The sequence below is a fragment of the Centruroides vittatus genome, unplaced genomic scaffold, assembly GCF_030686945.1.
Source record: "Centruroides vittatus isolate TY-2023 unplaced genomic scaffold, ASM3068694v2 contig_917, whole genome shotgun sequence".
In the NCBI taxonomy this organism is placed as follows: domain Eukaryota; kingdom Metazoa; phylum Arthropoda; class Arachnida; order Scorpiones; family Buthidae; genus Centruroides; species Centruroides vittatus.
The window spans coordinates 46,337-58,969 of NW_027122604.1; the positions used below are offsets into that span (position 1 = coordinate 46,337).

At 32.1% G+C, this 12,633-nt stretch overlaps 1 protein-coding gene and 1 pseudogene across 1 annotated transcript; one reads left to right on the plus strand and one right to left on the minus strand.

Annotated features, from left to right (window-relative positions):
- Positions 1-5,790: 5,790 nt before the first annotated feature.
- Positions 5,791-12,581, minus strand: LOC136984362 (protein FAM210B, mitochondrial-like). The gene is made up of 3 exons (XM_067281320.1): positions 12,355-12,581; positions 11,907-12,045; positions 5,791-6,060 (listed from the first exon to the last, which is right to left on the minus strand). Exons 1-3 carry the CDS (start codon positions 12,518-12,520, stop codon positions 5,847-5,849), a joined length of 519 nt encoding a protein of 172 aa, XP_067137421.1. The 5' UTR covers positions 12,521-12,581; the 3' UTR covers positions 5,791-5,846.
- LOC136984360 (H(+)/Cl(-) exchange transporter 3-like) lies at positions 7,110-9,498 on the plus strand (annotated as a pseudogene).
- Positions 12,582-12,633: the final 52 nt, after the last annotated feature.

Below are 12,633 nucleotides of genomic sequence, written 5' to 3' on the forward strand. Positions count from 1 at the left end.
TTCCTTCCAAGTATTTTTGCAGTGTCGTCATTAGTATAATTGATTACATTATTGCAGAAAATTGATGTGGATTTGATTCTTAACAGTAAAAAATAAAAGTAATTACCAAGTTTTAATAAAATGACAAAATATGCACGAACATATGCATTTTAATAGGCTTTTTTTTGAAGAAACATTAAAAAAATATAGTAAATATGTCATCAACATTATATATAATGTATCAAATATTTGATATTTGTGTATTCATTTTAACTTTTCTTTTTACTGAAGTATTTCATATGAATTGTAAGCTTTTGTAACTGATTATTGGAAGTTTGCAGATTTCTATCGAATTTAATATTTAATTAAAACCTATTTAATAATATAAATCAGAATTTCATTACTTTATATCAAAGTCAAATTTTTTGCTTTTGAATCTTCAGACTTCTTCAGTTTTCTGTAAAATAATTATTGATATTTATAGAATATTTTATGTAATTGTATGAAAACTTGAAAACAACTCCAAACATTGTCTTTCCAGAGGATAATTTTAGTCACACAATAATTATCTTCTGTTGTGTAAAAAAGGTGCCTGTACCCTTTTTTATACGCAAGATTTCAGAATTTATATTCTAGTTGTGCCGTTGCTTTGTTCGTCGTATGTCGGTAATTAAATTTTGTTTGTGTACTTTCGTACGAAACTGATTTTTCAATTAAGTCATAAACAATTATAATTTTAAAGCATATTTCAATAACACGCCTATTTATTATTCAAACACTTTCTACCGAGGTTCTATCGTGAGTTTTCTAGTTATACTGTTAATACGTGTTGTATTTTAGGTATTTGAGTAGAGTGAATGTATACTTAAGTGTTTGACTTCATTTGTATTTCTATACTATCTAACTTTATAACATTGAAAAATATTTTTAATGTCAGTATGATTTGGTGTAATTATTATTATTAGTGATTTTTAAGCTATAAAGAAACCTCAATCAAATTAATTCGTATTTATTTAGCAATGAATTTCGAGAGATTAAAGCTAAATAGGATATAAAATTTATATTGTAACACAATCCTTGCTCCTCCTCTAATTTTTCTTTTTTTTTTTTTTTCCAATAAATAGTACTGCTGTTAATTTGTATTTGTTATAAAATAAAATTTAAAAGGAAATTTATTATAAATGAGTGTTTAATATGTATATAAATGTCCCTTTTTATGATGTTGCTATAAGAGTAACATTTAATTTTTTAAAAACGAGAAAAAAATCAAATACAAAAGAATAATTTTGATTTCTCATTCATAATTGTTTTCGTATCGGAATGGAAAAAATTGGAAGTCTCTGGATTAAGATTAGCTTCCGGAACCTGGAACTGATCCTAGTGCAGAACTGTTCTGATGAAACCATTGTCAGAATGGTTGGTTCCTCGGAAGTCGGGTTAATGGTTCCGTCAGAATTGTTAAGCTAGACTGTTCCTCAATCATTACATAACGTTGGAATTGCTTAGTTTGTTGGACTAGATGGTCTCTAGTCAGTTTTATATAGGATATAAAATGTTTCTCTCGCTCTCTATTCTTTGTTGTTTGGTTGATCTGCTCCAAATTATTATTATTATTTAACTTGGAATCTGAGAAAAACGGAGATCGTCACAAAACCTGGACACCTTATCCCTTCCGATTTCATCCCTCCTCATTAACTCCTAAACCAATCCGATCGGCATGTAATTTTTCATGCTTACTTGGATATCAATATATAATTTGTTATAATTATGTAAACATCCACCAAAAAAAGGTTTTAAATCTCCAATTTATTTAAAAAACTCCAAAAACCTTTTATAATAAAACAAAGTGTTTTGCGGTTCATTCGTGGTCGGAGTTTTTTATTTTGTTTTTAGTAATATTTCAAATTCTACTATTAGTTTATTTTTTGCTTTTGTTTACTTTTATATTAATGCGTATGCAAGGTGGGCTATAATTATATTTCCCATTTGCTTGTGTTGAAATTCACACACGTTAAATTACATATTATTATAAAACATATCCCGGCTATAAGCATCTCAAAGCCAAACGTTTTTAATAATAAACCAAATGATCGCCATAATAAATTGGGCTACTTTACCATTATCCCAGTGAGAAGGATTTTAAGTGCCACTTTATTTCAGTATGGCTGTAAACCATACTGAAATAAAGTGCCTATGCTCATGCAGCATTTTGTTTCCATGAAGATTTGACATTTCTGATATTGCAAGATGTACAGTTGATGGACAGAACTGTGGCAACTTCGGAACAGTGTGTGGCTTCATTATATAAAAAGGATCCTTCAAGAAACCTTTGGAAGAAGAAATCTAGTGGGGATAAATGTTGAATGATCTCTAAAATGTATTTTCCCTGGACATTGAATTAGAAGCAGTAGTGATGATTCAGACTTGCATGAACTTCTCTGCCTAATAAGACGAAGCTTCGTCAAACTAAAGGAACCACATATACCAATTAAAGGATCACCATACCAAAAAAGTGAGATATTTCAAATTTCACCAGAATATGTTTTAATGTGTGTTAATTTCAACATTAAACTGGAGACTTAAGTATGGTCTTTCCTTACTTCCAATCCAGTTGTTTTCAAATAATTTTTTTATTTAGAATTACTATATATTAGAGAAATTATTTAGTTATTTAAATTTATCACTTTATATGATTTTTATTTTTATTTCAAAGTGATAAAATTTACTTATACTGAATTATCTTAACAGTTTGATATACATTCTATAAATTATAATATGTACTAAAATCTTCATTTTATTTTCTTTTTCCGGTTGTTATGTATACATAAGAAGGGAAAGTACTGGAATTGTGTCAAATTCGACCCTACGTTTTGAGACGACCTGAATCCGAAAAGTAAAAACAAACAGGCAAAAAAATTCCGTGGATGTGCGTGTGTCGGTATCTATTTTGTTTGATATCTCGGGATGGGGTAAAGATTAAGAAATGAAATTTGGCATGGTGACTAGTATATGAAGGGCATTGATGCCATTAAATTTTGGTGGTTAAAGGTCAAGAGGGTGAGGAGACGAAGGGGTTCGTATCATATCTCGAGAGGAATAGGACTTAATGATTTTATTCGTTATTAACATTTACACTTTTTTTTTTATAAAACTCGTCCCTACCATTAAAATTGAGGTTTTGTCATTGTATGGTAATTAAAAATGTAAACATTTTTTAAAACAAAATCTCGTAACAGATGATGCCGCACACAATTTTATTTATTTTGTGTAATAATACGAGTTTTTATTTTAAAAAAAACTTTTATAACAGCCGGGAAAGTTACGCAGCTCTCGTGGATTTTTTTATTCTAGATTATTACTCCCAGATCAGCTGACTATATTTTATATTTATTAACATACAATTTAAATTTGTTAAATCTCTGAATTCTTACAACATTAATTATTAAATATCAATAAGTAAAGTTTGTTTTATTGGTATCCACTTCTAATGTATTAATAGTGCGCCTTATAAATTGTATCCAACAGAAAAATTATTCTAAAAAAATTCACAGCTAAGAATATTTGAACAAAACTAGGAAATATACATAAAAATATTCCATGTTATCTAATACAGGATGGTTCACTTGAAAATGAGCACTTGTTATGCCGACCCTTTCCATATAAAAAGACGAATATAAAACACGGACAGTTATTTCATGATAAAGCAGTCGACCAATGTATGTTTTACATTGTACAGTTACATTTGAACAATATGTAACCACGAGATATTGAACAAAGTGTTTAGTTTTGAACAGTGGCGTAGCATGGGTGTCAGCCGCCCAGAGCGGAGGAAAATTTCGCCGCCCCCTCTTAAATAAAATACGGGGAATCCCTACAAGCAGTGGTGATATTCGAAATATTTAACAAAGGGTTCGCTAGCAGAAAATTTTTCCTTGACAATCACCGACAAACGAAATGGAAGTTTTGGCTAGAAATAAATACAATACCTTTTCTTGCGATATATCTAACAATCAGTGGCGTATTTGGAATGTAACGAGCCCTGGGCGAAGACCAGGTAACAATAATATATTAGTGCTGTTGACCTTTTTTTTCCGGCAGAGAAATTTTTTACCCCGAATCGCACTACTCATAGTAGACAGATGTCGTCATCTCTCGTAATACAATATCCTTTTTATTTCGCTGTCCATAGCCCGAGACGTCTTCCACAGCCATCTTGTATTATCGCGCATGAGATTGTGGGATCTCTCTTATGACTGGATCTAGTTTCAAGAACTCTCTTGAATCAATCGCGATTAACCCTCGTTTCAGTCGAGATTGAAACGGTCGAGAGAGATCGCGCCAAGACATAGTCCCCGACCTTGCTCACAATCTAGAATCTAGATTGAAATGCTCGGTGAGAACGGGGTATAAGGCTCTAGTTTAGTAGTATTACAGAGTATAATACGTATATTTTTATATATTTAAAAAACAAAACCACTGAGAAATGTTACGTGTGTTTAACAAGGTTCGGGAAATTGAAAATTTTATCAACGGGTTCGGTCGAACCTGTGCGAACCTGCTGAATATCACCACTACCTACAAGTCAGTACAGATGGTGTTGTCAGTCGCTACAATCAGCAAGATGTCATATTATACATTCATTTAAAGAAAGGGGTTCCCCAGTTTCGTCACAGAATAAGTAATGAAAAATTCCGTGCTCATTTCAATCGGTCCGAATCGTAGGTGCGATAAAAATATGAAATGAAATGGTTCAAATTTTTACAAGATATTATTATTATTTATTGTGAAAAAATGGCGCCCCCTAAAAGTGCCGCCCGAAGCGGGCCGCCCCTGCCGCCCACACTACGCTACGCCACTGGTCCTGAATGAAAATCACTCTGTACTATACAAAGATGTTTTCAACAGATTAATTAACATTGTGAATTAATACATAATATTTTCTTTATTTCTAACAGTAGTATATATAAAAGTAAACATTGATATTTACAATATGGCGCAATTTCTCATTTTTCTATCTTTTTATATTTAAAATTAATCTTCAATAATAAAAATCCAATATTTAGGCACACGAACTTGCTTTGTAACTATTAAACGAAAGGGAAAAGTAATATTTTTTTCTAAAACGTATTATCATCACAGGTTTCTTCTGTAACACATTATATAAAGAACATTCCTATACATTTATACATAAATTATTTATAATTACAGAAGCCGAGAGATAAAAATGCAATTAATTTAAGATGTAGATTGATTTGTAAATTTTAAAAAAGGTATTTTTCACAACTATATTCAACAGAATCCATTTATTGTAATCACTTTGGGACTTACCTGTATTGATGATAATGTTATTAGTTGATTCAGTGGAGTAAATAGCCTAGTGAATGGAAATTCAGATTTTATGGACTGACATTAAAAGGATATATTATAATTTTTTAATTAATTATTAACTAAAATTAATATATCTCTACATATAATTGGAGAAGGAAATGATAGCATTTTAAATTACTTTGTGAGCAATAATTAAAATTGATTATCAGCCTTAATCAGTGCTTTAAATGGTGTTTTTTCTTGCTATCAATCTCAACAAATTGCTGATAATGTAGCTTAAAATGTCTAGATACTTTAGTTACGATAAGCAATCATCTTCAAGTTTCAGTTATTGTTAATTTCTATAAATCTATGTTTCAAGGTATACTAATTTTGACAATAGAAAAGTGATTATAATAATTGGATTCTACTGTACTACATATAAAGTTAGAAATTAAAATTAATTTTCAATCTATTAAATTGGATTAATTATTTAATTTTTCAATTTTAAATGAAGATTCCTCAAAAAAAAAAAAAAAAACACACTTTAATCATGAAAATTATTTTGTCTTTGGTGATCGAAAGATACTTTTTTTCCTTAAGTAATGCACAATCAGAGGAGAAGAAGAAAGGGTTATGGCAATTCTTACAGGAGCAAATAATTTATGAATGGCGTAAGCAATAACAAAAGTGCTACCTTCCATTACGACTTTGCTCTCGGCTAAATTTTCTGCAAATCTTGTAGCTTTTAACAATGAAACGACGTCCAATCCACTAGTAAAAGATTTTTAAAAAATTAAAAAAACGTTAGTTAGACTTATTATCTAGTTTTTAATTTAATAAATAAAATATAATTACTTATTTAATGTTCAAATTTAAAAAAAATAACCAAATTAATTTGTATATTGAATTAATCTATTATTTTACAATAAAAATTTCTTTCTTTCTATACACATTTAGAAAATTTAAATATTCCTCCACTCTAAAATATCTTGAACTTGAACTCTTAAATATTCAATTCTTTACATCTTATAAGTAAATAATCTATAAAGAATTACAGATATACAATTAATTGCTTAAAATACACAAAGCATACCCTTAGAATATTATTTTTATTTAAAATAATTTTTTTTTTCAATTATATTAGCATGAACATGGAGAGCTATTTTTATAAATGAATAATTATTTGTTTAGTTTTCATTGTCTTTTTTTTGATAGGACACAATAACAGCTTGATAAGCTTCAGATAAGCAATAGAGTTATTTTAAATCAGCTACATCAAATATTAATTATATCGTGACAATAATTATTGTTTAGATCAATAATCTATATAAATTCCATCCAAAATGGTTATAATTTCATTATTTTTCTACCCATTTCGGCTTTTAACATTTAAAATATATATACTGTATATCTTTCTATTGTTAAACAGAGATATTATCTTTAGCCTTGTGCCTAGTTATTTATTAATCACGCGAGTCTACGCAGCCAAATTCTACTTTTACACGGTAGATATGCTCCTGAAAAATAGATTGATTCCAGACCTTAAAAACCAATGAAAACAATACAATAAACCAATTAATATAATAGGATGTGTTTAAACAAAATAATACAAATTTAATTAATAAATCAGAGAGACAATTGTAACTTACTTATAAATAAAGTTGGTTAATGTTACCCTGGGTGCCAAGATGGCGGCTCGTCTCCGATTCCAGCAAGGAAACAGTGGGACGCACGTTCTAATCTACCCTAACCTATTCTAATAAATTATCATGGTTATTGACCGACACACCGACGGTTTCGTAGATAGAGCTTCGCAAAACCATCACGAGATGACGCTTTCGTACTTCCGATTTAAGATGGAGGAACTCGACGAATTCGGAGAAATGGAAGAAATTCCCAAAACAAGGCACTACGAGGATTTCCACACCATAGATTGGCAGAGAGACATAGCTCAGGATCGAACGAGGCATCGCTACATAATTTCCAAGAAGAAAGATTCCGTGTGGGATTGTATCAGAGGATTTCACGATGCCTGGTCGGGTTGCTGTGTCTGCTCTAGTTGGAATGACTACAGGTACGGTAGCAGGTATAATAGACATCGGAACGGGATGGATGAGGTATCTGAAAGAAGGTGTGTGTTTGGAAGCGTTCTGGCTAAATAAAGAACAGTGTTGTTGGTCCTCTAACGAAACATATTATGAAGGTGATAAATGCTTATCAGTGGTATTCTTGGCCCGAAGTTTTTGGTATTAATACTAACAATGAAGTAGCCGAATATATATTTTCGTATTTCATCTACATCGTAATTAGTATATGTCTCGCCGGCCTATCTGCCTTACTAGTGAGGATGTTTGCGCCGTACGCGTGTGGATCGGGTATTCCAGAAATAAAAACTATTTTAAGTGGCTTCATCATTCGTGGTTATCTAGGAAAGTGGACTTTGGTAATCAAATCGGCAGGCCTGATGCTGGCGGTCGGTTCGGGTCTCAGCCTCGGAAAAGAGGGTCCGCTGGTACACGTCGCCTGCTGCATCGGCAATTTATTTTCGTACTTTTTTACAAAATATGGAGATAACGAGGCTAAAAAGAGAGAAATCCTTTCGGCAGCGGCTGCTGCAGGCGTTTGCGTCGCATTCGGTGCACCGATCGGAGGCGTTCTGTTCAGCTTGGAAGAAATCAGTTATTATTTTCCATTGAAGACCTTATGGCGATCATTTTTTTGTGCGTTAGTTGCATCATTTGTTCTACATTCTATTAATCCTTTTGGTAACGATCATCTTGTTATGTTCTATATGGATTATAAAAGGCCATGGATATTTGTGGAACTCTTTCCGTTTATAATACTGGGACTTCTTGGTGGTATCGTTGGTACAATCTTTATCAAGTGCAATATTTGGTGGTGTCGTTATCGAAAAACATCCAATTGTTGAGGTATTGGTAATTGCATTAGTTACAGCCATTATTAATTATCCAAACAAATTTACCAGAATGAATATGGGAAATCTTATAAAATTGCTCTTTAGTCAATGCAACATTGCTGCTTCTCCATTTTGTGACGATTTTAGAAATTACACCATGGAAACTGGAAATGCAGAAGCATCGGGTGGCGGATCCGGAATACACCAGTCGATATGGCTGCTCTGTTTGGCATTAATAATAAAACTTCTAGTAACTATATTTCACTTTTGGAATTAAGGTACCAATTTACTGGAATTTTTATACCCAGCCTCACCATGGGAGCTATTTATTGGAAGATTAATTGGAATTGGAATGGAAAAGATTGCACTTTTAAATAAAAACAGCTGGCTGTTTCGTGAAGCATGTCATACAGGTGAAAACTGCATAACTCCGGGGCTATACGCCATGATTGGTGCGGCAGCTTGTCTTGGTGGAGTGACGAGGATGACCGTTTCTCTGGTGGTGGTGATGTTCGAGATGACCGGAAGCGTCAACTACATCGTTCCTCTTATGGTGGCCATCATGACCAGCAAGTGGGTGGGTGATGCTTTTGGAAAAGAAGGAATTTACGACGCCCACATACAGCTGAACTGCTATCCTTTTCTGGATAACATAACAGAATTTACCGAGACCACACTGGCGGCGGATGCCATGAAGCCCAAAAAAAACGAAGAGCCTTTACAAGTCATTACGCAAGACGGCATGACTTTGGACGACATAGAAAGTCTGCTAAATTCTACGAGTTATAACGGATTTCCGGTCGTGGTTTCCAAGGAATCTCAATATTTGGTAGGATTCGTAGCCAGGACAGACTTGACGTTTGCACTGAGGAATGCGAAGAAAACTCACGAAGGCATTTCTGGAAAATCTCAAGTACTCTTCACGGACCTGACTTCTCCGGCGTGGTTGGATCCTCCGCCTCTGAGACTGAGAAAAATAGTCGATTTGGCGCCCATAACCATCACCGATCAGACTCCCATGGAAACCGTCATAGACATGTTTAGAAAATTAGGTCTGAGACAGACATTGGTCATCCACAACGGGAGGTTATTGGGAATAATTACGAAAAAGGACATATTGTGCCATATAAGACAAATAAGAGGAGCTCTATGAAGACATTGTAAATACCGAGTTCTCGTCGGGAGAGAGAAGTCCCTGTACAGTTTAAAATTAAGATTTGTCGGCCTGCGTCAAAATAAATGTTTTTAGTTTGTGTATTTTTCTTTACATTATTAAAAGTTATAAAATTAAAGTCTGCGAAAGTTTTTAGCAACCAAATTATTAGAATAGGTTAGGTTAGGTTAGAACGTGCATCTCACTGTTTCCTTGCTGGAATTAGAGACAAGCTGCCATCTTGGCACCCAAGGTAACATTAACCATAAAATTTAATAAATTGGCACAAATTTTATTTTTTGTTTAACTTTTTCCATTAAACACGAATATACCTCTAGGTTTTATCATCACACAACATACAAAAACTTCCATTTTGAAAAAAAAAAATCAGAAAAAACGCAATCATACAAACAGATCATCAAACTTTGAATTAAATTTTTCCGAATGTTTCGATCGTTGGATAACGCCAGAACAAAAAGATACTTAACGCGGGTTCATATAAGTCAACAGCCAAATCTTAAGATTCTAAGAATTGTTATCTTAAAAAGGGAAATTTTCCAGGAAAGGAAGTATGAATAGTTTTTGTTAGAATCTAAATCAAATGAAAAGTTTTAAAGAAATGTGTTAGATCAAAACAAATAGTGTAAAAACAGAATAGGGTGTAGTTAGTTGTGCCTTGTTCCAAAACTGATCTATTTAATTATTCAGTTAATGTTGTATTGCATACTTGCCAATTAGAATATACTTCATTTGCAATACTAACACTATTCTTTATCCTTCTCATAATTTCATCGAATATATTACATATTTCTAAGGATAATGCATTACTTAGATTAAATATATTTTCCCTATGGATTCTTTCAGTTGATAACTTAATAAATTTCATAAAAATACTCGAGAAGAGAGAGAATTAAAAGAATCTGATTCAATTATCCATAGGAATATAGTCTTAGGAGACTTTTTCCGTAGGTTTCGCCTCGTTTTCAATTTATGTAAGGTTCCGTTGTATAAGCAACTATTTTACATATTCGTGGAAAATTTTTTGATAAACCATACACAAGAAAAGAAACAGAAGACAGAATATTACAATCAATTTTTACTTTTGTAATATAAAGAATCATTCAGAATAATTCTTGGTGTGTAGAAAAATAAACTATAAAGATAGATTATTCTTTAGTTGAGAAGAAAATATATTAAATAAAAATTGTAGTTAAATTTTTAACAGTTAATTTCAAAGAATAATCAAGAATGTACTACTATAAACAAGTTATATTGGACACGTTTATAAAGTCAATATCTGAGCTTGTCTGATCGAAATTCATTCACAAGATCGTCGGACATAAAATTTCGACATTTTTTAACTTCAATATAATGTGTTTGAAAATTCGGAACTGGCTACGACATTACTCTGAAATCACAATACTTACTCAAATGCGTTTTGTTTGTCTGCATTCAAAAACACGCAACACAGACAAATTACAGAAGGCAAGAGGACAGAAAATTAATTTAAATTGGCCGAATGTGACACTCAACGACAAAAGATTTTATATTCGGTCAACTGTACAAGAAAGAAAAAAAGACTATTGACAAGAACGAGAAAATATTTTGAGTAAATATGATGTCGTAAAAGATTTTTACCCTTATAATTTCAATTTAATAATATAATTATGAGACTAATATCAAACAACTAGTTTCAAACTTATTGTATAATTACGAGATTAACACAGAGACAATTAACGAATCAAATTTTAACCATTTAAGTTTCAAAAGACGAAGTTATTTTTATAAGTTTTTTAATAATCCAACCGAATGCCAGTTCTTTATCACATCACGTAATGTTTCAATATACAGCAAAAGTTTTAAAAGAGCCCATTCTCGGTCTCCTCAGAAAAAAATATTCTCAAATTCAAATAAATCTAATTAGTGGCTTGTTTCAAAATGACAGTTTCTGATCTCATTTACTCAAAAAACAGGATGGACAAATCTGACTTTCCAAAAACGGTTAATGGGTTAATGTAACCCTTGGTGCCAAGATGGCAGCTCGTCTCTGATTCCAGGAAGGAAACAGTGGGACACAGGTTCTAACCTAACCTAACCTAATCTATTCTAATAATTTGGTTGCTAATAATTATGGTAATTTATTAGAATAGGTTAGGTTAGATTAGAACATGCGTCCCCACTGTTTTCTTTCTTCTATTTGCTGGAAACAGAGACGAGCCGCCATTTTGGCACCTAAAGTAACATTAACCGCAAAAACAAAGTACTTATCAAACTATTAAGTATATAAGAGTCATATGTAGTATAGTGGGTGTGTTGCTGGTAAAGCAGCTTTAATATAATAGCTGGTTAAACAAGTCAATGACATAGTCTATTTCATTTAAAACAGACTATGCCATTGGCTCACTTATCCAGCCATTTAATCAATGCCATTAAAGCTGCTTTACCAGGCAAAGAAAAACTATATTTGCATTCTGAAGAAATTATACATTAATAATTAATCAGTTTTCAAAATTATATAAATGTCATTACAATCACATGACTACTTACTTAGCTACTAACAAATAAAATCCTCCAAGTGAGAGGAGAGAGATTCCAACATGGAAAACAATTACTACAGATCCATATTCTTTAACAGCTCTTTTAAGTTTCTCCTTTTGACTTAAATGAACGACTTCTTTTGATTTATCTAAAAATTAAACGATAGAACATTGGCGCATAGTTATTAATAAACCATTACCGGTTAATGTTACCTATGGTTCCAAGATGGCGGCTCGTCTCTGATTCCAGCAAATAGAAGAAGGGAAACAGTGGGGCGCACGTTCTAACCTAACCTATTCTAATAAATTACCATAATTATTACCAACAAAATTATTAGAATAGGTTAGGTTAGGTTAGGTTAGAACGTGGATCCCCACTATTTCCTTGCTGGAATCAGACGAGCCGCCATCTTGGAACCATAGGTAACATTAACTCGATTACCAATAGATTAAATCACCTTGTATATCCTGTTTCGACGATAATATTCTTATCTGTGAAGGAAATATACGAAAATCTTTCAAAGGATCATTCAATTTATTCTTCACGTAAAAATCATAAGCTTTAAGACTGTTATTTAATCTTAAATATCGAAAACTTCTCGAATATATTGCTAAACACGTCATGGAAAAGTCTATACACTTACACAAGTGATACAATCACATTGTGTAATCTACAAGTTTTTCAAATTTCAACCAATCACATACGAGATAACGGAAGGGAAAGGGAGGAAAATTCT

Coding starts and splice junctions, on each gene's coding strand:
- LOC136984362 (XM_067281320.1), bottom strand. CDS start 12,520: ATGACGTGTTTAGCAATATATTCGAGAAGTTTTCGATATTTAAGATTA. Junction 12,046..12,354: donor GTCGAAACAGGATATACAAG/GTGATTTAATCT, acceptor TTTAATTTTTAG/ATAAATCAAAAGAAGTCGTT. Junction 6,061..11,906: donor TTTTATTTGTTAGTAGCTAA/GTAAGTAGTCAT, acceptor ATCTTTTACTAG/TGGATTGGACGTCGTTTCAT.